Source organism: Triplophysa dalaica, chromosome 19 (genome assembly GCF_015846415.1).
Source record: "Triplophysa dalaica isolate WHDGS20190420 chromosome 19, ASM1584641v1, whole genome shotgun sequence".
In the NCBI taxonomy this organism is placed as follows: domain Eukaryota; kingdom Metazoa; phylum Chordata; class Actinopteri; order Cypriniformes; family Nemacheilidae; genus Triplophysa; species Triplophysa dalaica.
This window is the reverse complement of record NC_079560.1, coordinates 10,394,736-10,413,197: the sequence shown is the minus strand read 5'-3', so window position 1 is coordinate 10,413,197 and position 18,462 is coordinate 10,394,736. Positions and strand designations below refer to the sequence as shown.

General features: G+C 40.0%; 2 protein-coding genes across 8 annotated transcripts in view; both read left to right on the top strand.

Annotated features, from left to right (window-relative positions):
* The window catches only part of ankhd1 (ankyrin repeat and KH domain containing 1), a 29,249-nt gene extending 24,827 nt beyond the window's left edge, over positions 1–4,422 (top strand). For 4 of the 7 annotated variants that reach the window (XM_056730756.1, XM_056730757.1, XM_056730759.1 and 1 more), the window contains 7 exons: positions 30–179; positions 276–1,912; positions 2,016–2,204; positions 2,317–2,571; positions 3,256–3,422; positions 3,568–3,726; positions 3,838–4,422. In XM_056730756.1, the coding sequence (XP_056586734.1) occupies positions 30–179; positions 276–1,912; positions 2,016–2,204; positions 2,317–2,571; positions 3,256–3,422; positions 3,568–3,726; positions 3,838–3,897 (2,617 nt within the window). In that variant the 3' untranslated portion in view covers positions 3,898–4,422. The remainder of the gene's footprint in view (positions 1–29; positions 180–275; positions 1,913–2,015; positions 2,205–2,316; positions 2,572–3,255; positions 3,423–3,567; positions 3,727–3,837) is intronic. The other 3 variants (XM_056730762.1, XM_056730761.1, XM_056730760.1) reach the window with 1 other exon arrangement.
* A 1,415-nt stretch (positions 4,423–5,837) lies between these two features.
* Positions 5,838–7,907, top strand: eif4ebp3 (eukaryotic translation initiation factor 4E binding protein 3). Its single transcript, XM_056731259.1, has 3 exons — positions 5,838–6,099; positions 6,530–6,682; positions 7,396–7,907. The coding sequence occupies exons 1-3, from the start codon at positions 5,967–5,969 to the stop codon at positions 7,425–7,427; spliced, it is 318 nt and encodes a 105-aa protein (XP_056587237.1). The 5' UTR covers positions 5,838–5,966; the 3' UTR covers positions 7,428–7,907.
* Positions 7,908–18,462: the final 10,555 nt, after the last annotated feature.

Sequence of the window (18,462 nt, the reverse complement as noted above, 5' to 3'; positions counted from 1 at the left end):
ACAACCTTTTATTTTCTCAATTTCTGTAGATCTAAGAAACTCTCAGTCCCTGCTTCGGTGGTGTCTCGGATAATGGGTCGGGGCGGCTGCAACATCACAGCCATCCAAGACGTAACAGGCGCACACATCGATGTGGACAAACAGAAGGACAAAAACGGAGAGAGAATGATCACTATCAGGTAAGCCTGACAGGTCTCAAAGCATTAACAACTATTTCCACCCTACCAGAACTCTTCCAGAGTAATGAGTATGTGTTTTTCTACTTATGTTTGCAGAGGAGGCACAGAGTCCACACGGCATGCTGTACAACTTATCAACGCGCTAATTCAGGATCCTGCCAAAGAGCTGGAGGACCTGATACCTCGTAACCACATTCGGCCACCTGGCACCAACACCAAAATCAGCTCCACCTACACAACCTCCACTGGGGCAACCAGCACTACAGCAGCTAGTTCAAAAGGCTTGCCATCTGTGGTGCCCTCCTCAGGTGTTTCGTTCCCATCCTCCTCCAACTCTACGTCTCAGCAGGCTGGCAAGTTGGGCAAAAGCATGGCACCGGGTGTCAGGCCTCCCTTCGTATCTTTGCCGCTCGCTTACGCTCATCCTCAGCTGGCCCTTCTAGCGACTATGCATCATATCCGTCACCCTCGTTTGCCTATGGCACAGTTCGGCGGCACTTTCCCGTCATCTCCCAACACATGGGGTCCATTTCCCGTGCGTCCTGTGAGCCCTGGTAGCGCTAACAGCTCCCCAAAACACAGTGGCAACTCTGCTTCGCGTCCTGCCATCTCTGGTCCGGCCCACCCTGAGCACCCCTCTCCTCCTACATCCAGTGCCCTGGCTGCCACTGGCTCCACCACTTCTCCCACGAGTACTGCACCTACCAACACCCCCACGCCTTCCTCAGTCAGGAAGCAGCTCTTCTCCACAGAGCCAAAGTCTGGGGCTGGAGTGCCCATGGCCACGACTGGCAGCACCACTGCATCTGTGCAAGTTGCTCCGTCTCCCATCAGCTGCATTCAAACCACCCCAACGACTCCGCCGCCGCCCATTGCTCTGCCCACACAGCATCCTTCCCAACCCAAGTCAGAGCCGGCTAGCCTCAGCACCCCTGCTAAAGAGAAGCCCGTCACAGAGCTTGCTCTCTCCAGTGCGGGATCTGCATCTGACGGCCCCAGCCCCTCAGCTCCCCCGCACTTCACGTCCTCTCCGTCAGGCCCATCGATGATGCCTGCACAGTCAGAGAGCCGACAACAGCTTCCGTCACACTTTCCCTCCACCACAGAACACAGTTCTTCATCATCTTCATCTCAGCCAGGCTCATCTCACCACGTCACACGCCTGCCTCTTCCCACCTGCAGCAGCACGGTCACTAACACCAGCAGCACCTTACCTCATTACACCCCTGCCGTGCCTGGTGTGTCCCCGCGCATGCAGCCACCGACACCCTTCTACCCCATGCCTCCAGGGGGTCTGCCGGATCAGCAGTCTGTGTTTGTGCCACCAGGAGCTTCGCAGGAGCCTCCCAAACAGCAGCAACAACAACAGTCTCAGTCTACCCTGGCCCAGGCAGGCATGCCTCCTCAGTCTCATCCAATGTCCACCAACATGGGCATGATCAATGGCTCTCAAATGCACCTGCATGGCGGAAAAGCGCAATTGCCACACAACTTTGGACCTGCAGCTCTTTTCAGTCCCTTCAGCATCTTCAACAACAACCAGATGGGTAACAATCAGGTTTGGGGGGCCTGTCATCTGCCGACACGTACCCCATCTGAGCAGCCCTACAGTGCCCCAAATACCGCTTACATAGCTGGAATGGGGCAAATGGAAAGTGGGATGCCTCCTCCGGATGGCTCAAAAGCTCCCGGGTATCGTTGCTCCTCACAAAGAGTGGTCCCAAGCCCCATTGGTGAGGGCAGCCTTTGCAACATAAGCACTTGCTGAATACTTTGCTTTGTTTTGTGATTTGTAGTCGGATACTTTTTTTTTAAAGCTTTTTTGTTATATTACAGGAATGCATCCGATGGACCCCACATGCAATTCCATGTCCTCGTCTGCTCCACTCACCAACTTTACCACAAGCATGTCTGCCAGCCCTGTCTTTCTGCAGAGTCCGGCTCCTGTGGGTACACACTCCTTCAGCCGCCAGCACTTCTCTCCCCATCCCTGGAATTCCTCCACTTCATGTATGAAAATAAATTGTAATGAAAATGCATCACACAGATCATTCATTTTCTGAAAGATTAAAACTCGTAACTGATGGAATAGGATGGAATTAATTTTAATTCGTTTCAATTGTTGTGGCACGTTTAGGTGAATCTCCAGTGCCCTCTGCGTCTTCCGGGGCATCTTCACCTCTTTGCACATCTACAGTGACTCCTGCTATGACACAGTCAAAACCAAGTAGCTCCAACCAGCAGGATCGGAAAGTGCCCCCGCCGATCGGAACAGAGCGTCTGGCCCGTATCCGGCAAACCGGCTCCATCAACCACACCATGCTGCCAAACAGCTACACCCCACCAGTGGGACAGGGTGGCATTTGGTCTTTTGGTGTGGGCAGTGCCTCAGGTGAGTTTGCAGCTGACATAGACAATTAATGTTCTGCATGTTTGAAAAGATTAACAAAGTCAGGTGAAGTTCTAAATTGGGCTGGGAATCAATTCTGATGTTCCGATTAGATTCCGATTTCCCAAGCTCTCGATTCAAGTCCATGGCTATAGATTTATTACAAATTATAGATATTTCTAAAAACAAATCAATAAAGATCATATTACAATGGTGAAATAAAAAAATTAATGAAGAGCCACAAACCTGTATATTAAACTTTAAACACACTTGGGTATATTGAAATAGAAGAGGTTATTTTACATTTAAGATACAGTATAACAACAAAATTTAAAAAAATTAGCTGTAAAGAGGGGCTGCAGTCATATGAACCGCTGCCTTTTATGTGAAATTCGAGACACACCATGTTAATTAAGCAAGGAACGAACCATATGCTCCCTGTGGTAACATCCAGCCGTTGTAAAAAGAAAAGTGACATCTAGTGAATAGTAGAAGCCATAACATTCACGTTAATGAATGTTCAGTGCTTTCGGAAATATGAAAGAAAATTTGAATCACAGCTTTTGAGAACTGATATTGAATCGACTGCATTTTAAAAAACGATTCATCGATAACTTATCTTATCTTTGCCTGCTTTTCACCATGGAAGCAGACAGTTGAATAAATGAACATTTCTTGTGGTCACAGAGACGATGTCAGGCTGGTCTCAGCCCCTGATGGGAGGGCCGGTGATGCAGATGCAGGAGCCTTCAGCCTTCTCTCAACACCAGGCTATGGAACGGGATGACACTGGGATTGTCGCTCCTTCTAACACTTACCACCAACCTCTACCTACCAACTTTATGGACTTTAAGGTACACCTTCTACAGTGACAAGCTTTTGCACTTCAATTCATTATTAATTACACTTTTTTACCTGTACTTTGTGCTTGATCTGAAGACCTTTCTAGAAAAAACTTTTTGTTGACTGCATCTTTTTTGTTTGTCTTGTGGATCTTAGGGCCTGCCGATGTACGGTGGTGCTATGATTCCACCTCACCCTCAGATGGGGGAGGCTCCTGGTGGCCATGTATACAACGGTCTTCACACCTCTGACCCTGCCTGGAATCCCATCCTGAAGGTTGTTCCCAACTCTGGTGAGAGTTCAGACCCACAACAGGTAATTGTTATTTGCCTCTGTTCCTCTATATTGAAAGTGAAACGGACTGTAATAGAAGTCCTCTCCCTTCTTCACTTCTCTAACTCTTTCCTTGAATCCTTGTTGTTTCAGGTATGGCCTGGTACTTGGGCCCCACATGTGGGAAATGTGCATCTGAACCATGTCAACTAAACCATGATCGAGACGCCTAGGAGCAGTAACAAGAAACACGTTTAAAGAACAAGATAATTACCTAATTACTGAGACGTGGTATTAACCTAGATGTGTCCCCCCAAAAAATGTTAAACCAGTTATGAAATTCGAGAAATGGACACCTTTGACGTGCCTAACTAAAAAGACAGAATCCAGTGTGGGATTTAACGTGTTTACCACCGTCTATGAACAAATCGATTGCCTGTTCAACAGGATACATTCTGAGTAGTATAGCCATTTTGACATTTAAGCCCCACGTAAAAGTGTTCTTGGTCGGCAGGGCTTAGTAGGACAGTGCGCTATTTATACTTGGCCAAGACATAGATGATTGCATAAAGAATGAAATCAGACCTTTTAGAGTGGTAAATACCTGTATAATTGTTTACATACTGAAAAAAGGGTTAAAATGAGAGTAAATTTCATGTCGTATAGTGGCTCCACTTTATGTAGCCTGTATTAATGTGAAATATTTACCTTAATATTCAATAAAAAGTTGGAAATGTACCTGGTGTGTGAACATTTCTCTGACCCACGAAGTGAACATCTTATACTGGTGACCGAATGTCAACTTGGACAAGGCTTTACATCACAAACTGTGTGAGATGGCAACAAAAATATTTACAGCAAGCTGACACATTTACAATTGTCACATTTAAGATAAATACAACACATTAAAGATATTTTCATAAGGGCTAGCATTATCAGCTAGTGTTAAAAGAGTAATAAGTCCCTCTTGTTTTAGAGCACTCTAAAGCCACGCCTCCTTGTGTCATTCACCAATGACCCATTACAGTACAAAGCACATACCATTACAACAGTAATGCAGGTTAAAGTCCCATTGAACCGGAAGTTGTGATCGTTTTTACTTCTGTTACACTCGGAAATGCGTCAAAATACGGAATTTTGAATTGTATAAGTAGTGGGCGTGGCTTTCTACTTCCTCTGCGATTTGATTGGATGTATAAAAACAGCCGATGCATTTTGGAATGGAATTGGCAGCAGATTTACAGTTGAAGGGGAGGAGTTGATGGATGCTCCGCCCAAACCCCTCACAACGTCATTTAAGATGAATAGTCACCACAGGACGGAAGTGGATTTCAACGGGAGATAATGAGGGCACACCATTTTTAAAAAGAGAATGGCCCACATTGATAAACTATTTACAATAAATGCTGCAATATCTAATGAAAAAATATCCATTGTCATTTTTTATTTCACTGGGACTTTGACAACCTGATTTCCTGTAGCTCAGTGGTAAGAGCATTACGTTAACAATGCAAGGTTGTGGGTTCAATCCCAGGGGATTGCAGAAGATAATGCAATGCAAGTCACTTTGAATAAAAGCGTCTGCCAAATGCATAACTGTAAATGTAACCTGTAACAGTGTGGTAATAGTACACATAGTACTCTGATAGTACTGATAGTACACATACATCTGGTAGACGTCTATTTAATGTCTGTATTTACATCTAATTTAATGATCCTTTACTGAATTTATTTGACATTTTGGTAAAAAAGGTTAATTAATTTTGTATTAAATAATGAATTAATTATCCATCGCATATTTATAAAAACACTTCAGAACAGCTTATTCGACTTGATGCGGCGCTGGAAGATCGGACAGGCGGATGAGATCGGAGTACCGCGAGTGCGAAACGAAACCAAACTTTCTATGGTTTTTCGAATCGCTCTCACGGTAATCCGATCTTCCGGCGCCTCATCAAGGCGAACAAGCCTGTTTTTTTGCCATATCACCTCATCGCACTTGTTTTGTATCGTCGTCATACCACGTGTCACACTGACGTTCTCCGAAGAACTCCTGCAGGTAGATCAAAAAGTGCATATCACAAAGTAAACACTTGTCAACCCTAGCAAGGGACTAGATTCGTCCTTGTGATTGGTTTGATTTTATTAAAGCACGTGAGAAGTCTCCGCCCCGAGCATTAACAGCGCTCAAACTTTCAGTGCCGCAGCAGATCGCTCACGATAATCATAACATCAACAGGACTTTAGTGTGGTTAACTTTACCTTCACTTTCAGCAGAAATCATGTCAGCCAGCTGCGAAGCTTCATCGACATGTCCGATTCCAAGCCGATCTGTAGTTGAGAAGACCTGGTCTCAGCTGCCAGAGATCTACAATCAGACTCCAGGCGGAACTTTGTTTTCAACAACTCCCGGTGGTAAGATGAACTCTTCTGGTTTAAAATCGCATTATAAACATCGTTGATTATGAGTTTATTACATACATGACACGTGCGTGTTGTGAATGTCGTGTGTGGAGCTCCTCTCTTTACTGTAGAAAAGTCGTTCAAACCAACATCATCTGTCAATATCAGCCTTTGTATGTTTTTGTAAATAAATTACAAAAGCACAGTTTTAAGCAGAAACGTATCTTAAGATACTTGTAATAAAGGCACAACCGACCATGATGGCCATGAAATTATCTGTTTTAAGGAGGCAATACCACTAGTGCTTTTTAAGTTATCCTAATACAAGTTCAACTGCACAGCAGACATGCATTCTTTATTATTTGCATTGTACAGAATGCTGAGCAGCAGCCACACATTTAAAAATCATCCTCTAGAGCTAACATCTCTTTTTTTCATACAGGGACTCGGATAATCTATGACCGAAAGTTTCTCCTGGAATTTCGAAACTCGCCAATTGCACGCACCCCACCCTGCTGCCTCCCCCATATCCCAGGGGTCACTATTGCCTCAGTGCACCCAGCAGAGCAAGATGATGACAACAAAGATGTCCCTGGTATGAACCTGTGACCTTATATCTCTTATGCTGTTTTTTATCTCCCTTCCGCATTGAGAAGTGCGCTGTATTTATTCAAGCCAACCCTCCTCTAACGTGACCCAGTGATGTGTTTACAATGCTAGCACGTGTTAACCGTATTCTATTCCAAATCGACGCCTCAAGCATATGTTGAGAAACATGTCCAAGCTTGCTATTAACCAATTCATTTTCTTTTGCGTTGCAAATAATTTTTGCAAAACATGTTAATTTCTGTTGTTTATTGCAAATAGCTTGAGGTGTGAATTCATGCCCTGTCAGGATCTGAATCCATGAACTATGTTTCCTACTGGAGTGGATATTTATGTGAAAATATTTACTATGACACGCAGATAAAACGCATGATACCTCTTTTAGTTTGTAAATATCCACAGCACCTGTCTGGTTCAGATCATGTAGTCTGAAACTTGCATTAGACTCAATCATAACCTCTGCTGACAAAAATGTTAGCTCAGGGTCACATGGGAGTGAGTGAAACCACGTCCTGAGAAAAGCAAATAAAGACACATCTGACAACACCTTGTTGATTGGCAAGCGTGATACCATAATAAGGGGAATATCCACATTTTGTACCGTACTACGTGTGAAGGTGACGCCTTCAAAGGAATTTTTTAAGGGCGAGCTCACAGTTCCTTTGCTTTGAACCTTCTAACCCCTCCATCTTTCGTCCTCAGTTGATGACAGCCAGTTTGTGATGGATATGTGATTTCTCCACGTCCATGTGGCAAAATGGACTGTTTCAGCTTTTCCACCAGTGGAATCAGGGTCTGATCTGAGGAAAGAACACACCTGCTGTGGATTCCTTCGTTGTATCTTCTATGATTTTTTCCTTTATCTTTAATAATGAAACGCTCAGATCAAGTTCTCTGTTGTGGGGAGGAGTATTGAGTATTTTGATTTTGGTTGAAATTTAGGTTAAAACTTTATAAATTGTGGCCTTTGCTGCTTTGACAATTTCAACTGCTGCTATTTAGTGCCTTTCACTTTTGGGACATTTCTGAAGGTGACTGTTAAGGTTCATATATGACCATTTGATTTTCTAATGGCACTTTCTTTCAAATATCCAAACCATGTGAGGGGCAATTGTGTCATCTATATATTCCAGAATAATTATGTCATATATATTCCATATTGCTGTAAATGTTTTGGATGTGATGACGGTTTTGAATAAAATTAAATTAGATTCTTTGAGTGTTTATTCTTCTAGCTAATGTATTATACTCAAGGTATTTAGTGTTTAAATGTTCCCTGTAGTATGAACATGGATTTCACAACATATCAAAGAGCCCCTGCCTGTCATCACCTGGTGCAAAGTTTCGAGACTAAAATTACTGAGAACCAGGGCAGTTTAACCAAGTGGCAGACATTTGTGAAAACTCTGTGAAACATGTTCAGATTATTGGGCATCCTGAAACGTTACTACAACGTAGGCAGAGCGTTTCTAATAACAGGAGTCTTTCCTTTGTGTTTAAGGTGCTCTCATTATTTTCACATACACTGTCTTTCCAAAAGAAAATGACCACCTGGATTTAACTAAGCACATAGGTAAGAGCCTATCATTGGATTGGAGCTCTAGGTTCAACAACGTTATGTGCCCAAAGAATGAGGTCAGTTGACCAACTGAATATACTGAATGACCAGGTTATTCCGTCAATGGGATCTTTCTTCCCTTATGGCATGAGTATATTCCAAGATGACATTGCCAGGATTCATCAAGGCTCAAATTGTGAAACGTTGTTCAAGGAGCATGAGACAACTCTCGGAAAAATGGACATTCTGAACATTGCAAAAACTTATCTAAACTATGCCACAGCGAATGCGTGCCATAATCAAAGCTGAAGGCGGTCCAAGAATTATTAGTGTGTGACTTTTTTTGGACGAGCAGTGTATAACCCAGTTTTGGATAAAAGGAGAATAATTCATATCCCCCTAGAAAAGTCATTAAATGTAGTCAGGATGTCTTGTGTTTATGGATGGATTATGAGATCATGGCACATTTCGCACACTGATCACTAAAGCACACATTTTTAAACATGGGCAATTCTGTGAAAATGTCAACCTTGCAATGAAAAAATCTAGTTTTTACCAAAGGTTTTTATTATACTGATAGCACAGATGTCAATATTTGGTGGTTCAAATACCCATGTGAGGTCTACAAGTTTTTAAAGCATTTATAGTGCATGATCTTTCATCATCAGTTGAGTGACATTTTCAGCGTTTTCACATCCATAACTGTAAATATGCCTAATAAATGGGCACATGAAAAATTAAAGTAACTATTTTAGGTTCTATAAAAAGTAATCTCTTCCTCACATGTTGGGTATAATTGCTTCATAACGCATGGTTATTTCCCTTTTTAAAATGGACAATTCGTACAAAGACTGATATTTTTCTGATGTTTAAACTCTACAAACAAGGGTTTATATAAACTAATGGTTCAGTATATGGGTAACAAAAACATTCGCGTTTTTATGTCACATTCATAATGCAAAACGTCACATCCATAACGCTGGAATTGCCAACATGTTTTCATTAACAGCATATATTTGATAGCGTAGCGAGAAAATTTGCCCTACCGCACATCGTGTCTAGTTCTTAGAATGGCACATTGTCCATGAGACCTGAGTAAACAGAAAGCCATCAAAGTAGTACACATCATTCTGTCCCTGACCAATGACCAGCACAGAAAAGTCCTGATAGCAGTTTGTGGTTCAAGGCTACACTTAAAAACAGTTTATTCCTATGACTAAAAATGTCACTTGTTCATTGTTTAAGCGGCTTTACTGAAGTCGCGGCTCTTTGTCTTCCGCAATTTACGAGTGTGAGCAGCGGGACATGGTGAGAAAGCGGCGCATCCTGCGCTTTCCACACGTTTTTGATGTTAATGCACCCCTAAAAGTACACACCTTCCGCAAGCATTTCGTAATTTCTTCCTAAAAGTGGTGGAGGGAAGGGCACATGTCGCAGATTACGCCTATGTGTAATGGTCAGTAGTTTGACGTGATGTCAGTGATAATGTGCCACACAAAAAACACCTGTTGTTTTCTTTAAGTCTCTTTTATATCATATTCTTCTCATTCTTAATCTAGAGACCCTCACATTTCGAACTCTGAAACTTTACAACTTTACATAACCAACATCACATCTTGACACCAAAGGCAGTCAGATTTTTTTTAAACAAGCATTTATGTTTTAGCAAATTGCATATTTGTATTGTATTGTTTTGGGAATTTGTACTTATTGTTTTGAACTATCTAAATATAAATATATATATTTATTTTATTTATAATAATAATTTGTATATGTTGATAACATGTTTTCTTCCAAAGTGTGAAGCCTTTACACTATTCATATGTAACTCAACGTGAGAATGTAACAAGGGAATCTTTTCCATTAACCTTTTATAAAGTAAAAGTATATGTTGTAAAATCGTTTGCATGATTTTTAGTCATAATCAAGAGTCGATACTGCCATCTAGTGGTGCATGTGCTTATGTAAGTTCCATGAGTTGAATACTACTAATTTTTGAAGTGTGAAAAGACTTAAAGAGATTTTTAAGAGATTAAAAGAGAATCGCTGATGTTGGGTTTATGTTTTAAACACACGATGTAAGCTACTTTTGTACTTAAAAACTCTAATTTTGTGTTCTTGATATTTCTCAGATACAGTATTATAACACTTATTTCAGATCAGATTTAACCCACAGCCCCAATGTACCAACAGTCCATGGCCTGATATACTGAGACACCACATCACATCACTTTCATGAATCATTTTATTACTTTTCTGCCTTTGCAGCTGAAAGCACATACAAATGGAAAATATGGTCCTTTATTTTCGACTCTCAAACATATAAAGAAAATTACAAAAACAATGACATTTGATGCATGTAGCCTACTGCTGTTCAGTACTTTGTGCCCAACGTCTGTTGATCTCAGCCTTTCGCCCCCTTTCCTGTCACTCACTGCTTTTGTGACTGTGCATTTACACACATAACTCATGGCGTGGCCTCGCCCTGCCTCTCCTGTTCAATAGCTGCAGAGAAATTCACATAGAAATTACTTACATTCTTAGCAATTGTACGAGTTAGACTATCATGACTGTGAAAACATCAAAAGTATCCAGTCAACTGAATAAAATATCCTGACCACAAATTTAATCTTAAAATGCAGCAAGGACACATGCTCTACATTCATTTCATAGTGTGCAACAAAGAAGATTACATGAAAAATACACATTTTGTGTTGAGTTAACCTTATTATAGTAGTTGAACATTTTACAGATCACTATTCATGTGTGTTTCTCGCAAACTAAGGGAATAAGATGTTGTGTTCTAGAATATCCATCATCAATTTTAACACACAACACAAGGCACATTTTCTTTTTTCCATAAGCAGTAGGTTTTCAGAAACTGACCATTTCTGTAGTGAAAACTATTGTGATAAATTGATAAGACAAAAGAAAAAGCAATACATTTTGGATAACATTTCATATTGATACTCTTTGCTGTTGTTTCCGGACCAGATACTTACTTTCTTTTGTTGGCAAAGGGTTCTTCTCTTGGGTGTCTGTCTTCTTAAGTTTAGTTTTATCAAAGGTTGTGATTTCAGTCATGTTGGGTTTGTCAGCCATGGTGTTTTTAATAGCCTACTATAGACACAAAATAACCGATTACTATTCATTTTAAGATATTTATCCATATATGATAAACCACAAATGAAACTAAATACATTAGAATATCATTAAAAATGAAAAAGACATAATTTAATCTATTTGTAAAAAATCTCCTTGCTAATGTTACTTCTTATTATCACAGAGTAAAACAACTGTTGTCCAGCGTTTCTCTGTCTGGAGACTATAAATGACGTGACAAGGTCTTTGTTCTGTGTCTTGTCTCTTAAATACATTTTATTTAATTACCCTTTATTTATAATTTTTAAATCTCCAGATACAATTTTCCTTCTTCTGATGCAACACCATCTTTCAGCTCTAAATGCGAATAGAACGTCTGCGTATACAAGCGAGATCTTACCGTGATCAACCAAATGGACACGAGAGCCGATTGGGAAAGTGTCTGTGTCAGGCTGGATGAAGCAGCAGGGTCTGTCTTACGTGTTGAGGAAGGGGCCACGCAGCTCTCTCCCAAGGCTATTTGAATAGTTGTAACCACCTCCCTTTCTTTGTCTTCCTTTTTAAATCACTGAACATGAAATATTCATGACTTTGAATGGGAGGGGCAGATTTGGAGTGGAAATCTGCTGATCCTGCATGGCGGAGAGATGAACCAGATTTTATTCCGTTAGGAATATGAGAGGCAGTTATGTTAAAGATTTGAGGAGTGGATGGGAGTGACCACATAGGGGACATCCGAGAATGTCAGTAGATTAAAATAAAATATCAAAAAACAACAAATGTTCGGAAATATTCAATATACAGTAGATACACTATAAAGATGTATCTTGGAATTGTGTTGATTAAAATCCCCAAAATCGTATTTTTTCATAATGACCGACTGACTGTACATGTTTTGGAAACACAGCCTAAATATTTCAATGTCCATTTAGGTAATGTTAATTAGTTATTTTAATTGCTTATTTATTTTAGTGTTTAGGAAGAAAGAGTTTTTGTTGGTCATTTTAGAAATACATCCTCAGATGGTACATGACTTTGTACTTTTTAAAATTTCATCCGGACTGAAGTTCAGGAGATGCCTCAGCTGACATATTTTTGAACAAGTGGGCAAACATGAGGCTTAGTGTGTACATACATGTGGCAACTGCTTCAGACCACAGACTGGTGTGTTCTGTGCCTCAGCTGCTGAGTCACATACACAGAGCCATCCGACACCAGCCACACGGTGCCTCCAGACAGCTGGTGATGAAGTGACCAGTGATCTTTAAGTACCATACAGCTGTTTCTGCTCTCTAGGACAGACCTTTGGGTTGGATATTGGGTTGGACACATAGGATGTCTGTGAATACTTCATTACATTAATCTCTTCTAGCATCGCTGTCTATTTGTAATGTTTCCAGTTCATAAAAATTGGTCTGGTTACTGGTTGTTTTGAGAATATTTCATTAGCTCAACCGTTATAACATCACTTTCTACACATACCCACCACCAGATGGACCCCGTGTCTAGGAAACGCAAATGTATCTGTTCTTGTTGTAAATACACTTCAGAACCTAGAAAAATAACTTCCTTATATAAATGATGCATTAGGACATGTGGATGTGATTGAAGCTAAAGTCTCTTGTTTATAAATTTTAATTATTCCAGTGACCCTTTTTATTTATGATTCATAATGCACACACACACAAATATCTATTTTAAAAGTCATATTCTTTTCATAACTGTTGTTTTATTCTCGTCACCATCTCACACATAATTTATGGAATAGGGACAATTTGTTATACATGCCTTTAGTCTCCAAATTACAGCATGAAGCCAAATCCTTTGGGGAGGATGAAAAGTGTGAGACAGTCACGGCAAACCAGTAGATGGAGACAGTGTTGGTATCACGGTAAAAAGATGGACCATTATTCCACTGCGTTATTTGTGGGTTTTGTGTATCATCTTTGTTGATTTGTAATTACGGACTGAAGTTTGTTAAGCTTTTCACAATATAAATTTAAAACGCTTGGAACTAAACTTTATCAATGAAAAAAAGTCTAATCTAATAAAGTCTAATAATGTCTTGATCACTACAGAACATGTAACAATTCTTGCAATTACTGTAATTTTCTTTTGTTTGCAGTCCAAGCATATTGAATTATATCGACATGCTCTTTCGGTCACAGTTAAAGAGCAGAATACAAAAGAGACTGTTTATTCATAACCTTTGAAAAGCCAAACAAAAGCCCACAGTGACAGATTTGTGTAAATCTAACATTTGCTGAAAAATTTCCATACACCGTTTTCCCTGTTTCCTTCTCAGTCTCCTTCAAGCACACTTGTCAGAGCGATGCCAAAGTCACATTTTTCATAGTCTGCTTCCCACATGTGGTTCACATGCATCCACCCCTGGACCTCTCAACTACTTCATCCGTACAGCGTCAAGAATCGTCATTGAGAGGGTCGTAGTGCTGCTTAAAAAGTGAGCAATGTATACACTACTCAGAACAGACAGTAAGAGCAGAGAAGAAACAGAACAGCTTCATTTGCAAAAATAATCTTACAAAGGAACTAACAAAGGAAACAGTGGCTCTGTTGGACCAGCTGCAGTCACTTACACACCTACAATGGGATGATGTCTGATTCAAATCTCAGTTGGGGTAGAAATTCATGCATTCATTTTGTCATGGCTGGACGGGTTGACATTTACTGTCCATATTTTGACCACTGCTTTACAGAAAAATGTAATTCTGCTTACTCAAGCGCTTATACGCTTATATCATAGACCCCAAAGCTGTTTGTGAGGAATATGTTTCAAGGCCTTTTTAGAGAAACAGCTATGGATAGATTACAAGTGCATTTTGGGAGTTTTTAAAGGCGCTCGCTCATCATCATAGAACCACAAAAGATTCATGGGATTGGATAAAGTCGGCATGAAAGGAAACCGTGTGCACCTGACATCAATAAAGAGCATTTATAGATGATATACACATAGGAAGGAATAAAAAAATCCCCTGCTTTGCCTTTGATAAAACTCTGAAAAGGTTCTGGCACATTTTCTATGATTTTTTTTATCATAATCTATTACAAAAACAGCTTTTTCAAGCTACAAACGGTGCATATTTTACCTTGTCACCAGCATCTCACTCGAAACTCTTTTTAACCTTGTACTGCCAAAACTCCTCCAACAGGCCGTTTGAAGCAGCCAACAGGTGTGAATCACAATGCGTTCAGCCGCTCAAACTAATCTAGGGCAGCGCTGACGTGTGAGTCAGCCTGTGCCAAAAAGCTTCGTTTAAATCTCAAAAGAGCCAATACAACATCCATCCTTGGAAACTGTGGAGAGCTTTCATAAGAGCTGGTTGTCATGGCAACTGTGTACTAATGGAAGTCATGACAAAGGGATTGTGCATGCCGCCCAGGTCTGACAAAGTTACAGGCAAACGGCTGCAAATGTGCGAGGACAAAGGCAGAGATGGAGAAGAGGTGCAGGAAAAGCACTCTTGTGTGACAAACTCAGAACGTGTTTGTAAGGGCATTGAATGGGCCGCTGTGTGCAGATGGGGTGTCGGCAGAAAGACAAGCAGACTGCATGCTACAGACTGCTTTGAGATCAAAACCCCAGCATCGCAGGGGGTGTATTCTCTTACACATGGTTACGTAAATGCGCTTGGACATGAAGGAGGTTTACATAATAGCTGTAGTGCAAAGCACCATTACAACACTGTACAGTGCACCTGTCTAACTATCTCCGACATTCGCCAATGTCAAAGAAGAGGTGACTTTTGGGTAATGCTTTGGATTAAGATCCGCAATGTACCGCATAATTAAATAGAATTCACAGAACTAATTGTAACAATAATGTACGTCTACAGACAGTACATATCTGTAGGTGACATGGAACAACATGGAAAGTTTGGGGAATAAAGAAGAAATAATAGAAGAATAAAGTCCGGAAATGCAAAAACATATTTATACTGTACGTATTTTAAAACTAAATGGTAACTTTTTTAATATAACGTGGTATGCATGACCTGCAGTATGCTATACAACAATCTTAACGTGAACACACTACATTTTTGTTATCACAATGTATAAATTAGTTACTGTAGGAAATTAATTTAGTATGGGGTTCTTATTTTATTATTATAGCGAACATGAAATAAGTGGAAATGATGTGTTCAGATTTTAGGATTGTTGACACAAATAAGCTTTTATGAGTTCATTTGATGAGTTTTGATGTGTGAAATCATTGTTGATCTTTTGAGACTATAATCAAGTAGTTTGATTTGATTTTCACAAATATTTTTTTAATTTTCCTTATTTCCCAAACTTCAAAAATTGTTCCCCTTTTCCTACAGATATGTCCTGTACAGGTACTTCATTGTTAAGTGCTTGCTGTAAATCCTGTTTAATTGCGGTACATTGCGGGCCGTAATTTAAAGTGTTACCGACTTATATAGCAGCTCCGTAGAGTTTGCTTGTTGAAACTTAATCCCTCTAAGGAGTATAATAAAAGTAAAAGAACTACACTCATTGCTAAATTGTGTTTCATTCTTTAATCTAAAGACCACAATATTGTTTCTATTTGCATTGGATTTTTTAGACCTCAAATACTGCCAAGAAAACAAATTCATATTCATTTTTAAGCAAAAAACAGTATTGCTACAAGTATTTAGGAAAAGTAGAAACAAATATGTGATAACCATGTTATACCGGTTTTCATGTGTCTTGTCATGCTGTCAGTCTTTGCTGTTGGATGAATTTATGTCACTCCTGAGGTTTGATTTAGCTGAAATTCAACAGACACGGGACTGGAATGGCCACAATACATCTAGAAATGCTGATAACACAAAGATGCACAAGATGTTTTTTTGGTGGCTGTATGTATTTAAATAATCTCTAATAGTAAAATAGTCTTTTGTTTTAGTGGCTTTTAAACCAAGAACAGAAGCTTAAAACAGAAACGTTATCATCTTCATACATTAGTTTACAATCTGAAATAAAAAGGCGATAAACATGGTGCTCAATGTGAAAAGCGTATATTTTGTGGAGAGTTAATGAGAGGTCCTGTGATTGCTCAAACATACACTGACACGAAAACATCTGTTCTCAGAAAATACCCACAGGGATTTGGTGTAGCAACATCCTAAACACGAGGTCCCTGGAGTTTTTATTCTGTAGACCAAGCTTTACCCTTGTTCCCCATGAGAGCTTTATGGTCTGTTGGCAAACGTGTTTGGGGACTAAAGAGAGACAGTGATACGAGGAGAGATATTCTAATATCCATTTCTTCCCGTGGAAGTCATTCTATCTCACAATTTCCATTACACAACAACATAAACATATGTTTGAACAACCACAGGTACCCCCATCACCTTAACACTTCCACAAAATACACATTTCATTGTTGTTTAAATTGTTATGTCGGATGTATACTGTAATCTCATTGTCCAGAGTGCTTTGCTTTCCAGTTTTTCATTTGTAATACGGATCACTTGAAGCGTGGCAGAAAAAGGCCATCTGTCTTGAAGAGCAAGAAAACAAAAGCATTCAAAAGGTATGACTCACAATGAAGGCGCCCACTTCATAAAGAATCTATGGCTGTTATTATCAAATCAAGATGACTCAGTGTCACACTTTTCTGGGAGGCCCCTGAGGGGCCGTGATAAAGAAACACAACAGCCCATCATCGCTCAGTACCTTTCAGCTGTGTTTTTGTGCAATATGCATAATCACTGGTTATGGCATCAGGGCTCTTTGAGAGAAGACGGGGAAACAAGGGAAACTGTGACTGCTAAAAGAGATCTTTAACTGCCGCTCAAAAATCTATCATCCAAAAGTTTCAGTGTGCCACTGTCTTGCCACCTACTGCTTCACATTTTTCATATGACTTTTACAATGAACTTTAATCTCACAAAGAAGCCATTTCTTTGGAAAACTGACAGGAAGAAGTGTGGGTGTATGAAATATAGCCTTCATATCATGATAGGCGATTTCTCACAGCCTTTTCTGTAAATTCAACTGAATTTTTCCTTTGGAGGTCGGAAGTCTTAAGTCCTTTTATATCCTCAAAAGTAACTGTGTGAACCATTTAGCTTGATTGTATTTAAATAGTAATGTTTTTCACTTGTGTTATTTGTTTGGTCTTTTCAATACAAATACAAGTAAACATTAAAGGTGCAGTTTGTAACATTTTTGCAATAAAATATCCCAAAACCCACTAGGATAGTTTTATATATATTTTGTTCAGCTGAGTACTTACAATATCTCAAATGTTTCCAACTACTCGTAAACCTTGAGAAAATCGCCATTCTATTAAACGGTGACACGGGATTTGTGCAGTCGCGTCAATGGCGTCATATCCGCGTTACCCTTTTGTATACACCTTTACTGGCGTAAAAAAAAACTTTACTGACGTATAAACCGCATGCTAACACTGTCATGGACAAATGCGTAAGTAGTGTCTAGCAAACCGCTAACTTGTTTTGGAGCGCCCTCTAGCGGCGGATTTTACAAACTGTAGCTTTAAACCGCGCAAAAACAACTTATTTAAACCTTTAAATAAATAGAATGCTATTTCAAATGTAATTATGTCTATCTTTTTAATGCTGATTGAGTTGATTTTCATGTAGCCTATGACCACATTGGACAAGTGGTGAAATTGGGGTTTGTGAATTGCACAGCTTCACTCTGTTCTAAATCATATGCAGCCAATTACCATAGTCACTAGAGCCTGACCTCCAGATTACGAGCAAATGGAAGGACATTTTGTGGTTATTTTGAATGAGAGGCAATATTTTTACAGACATCCTTTTCTCATCTATCACTCTCAAAAGTGCCAACCATCGCTACTCAGTGCTCACCACATGTGAGAATGTGACAAGCATTGAAAGGCATCTGTTGTTATTAATACAGTTTTTTGTCTAATTGGCCACAACATGACTGTAAGTCGCTTTGGATAAAAGTGTCTGCCAAATGACTAAATGTAAATGTAAATGTAAACTTAAGTTCTGTCCGTGTCGAACCGTGGAAACTGAGCGAGAACACGTCACTATTCCCATTGGCTGCAAAAGGTGATTGACTGCGTAGTGTCACGCCCTCTTATGTTCTTTATGGACAAATGC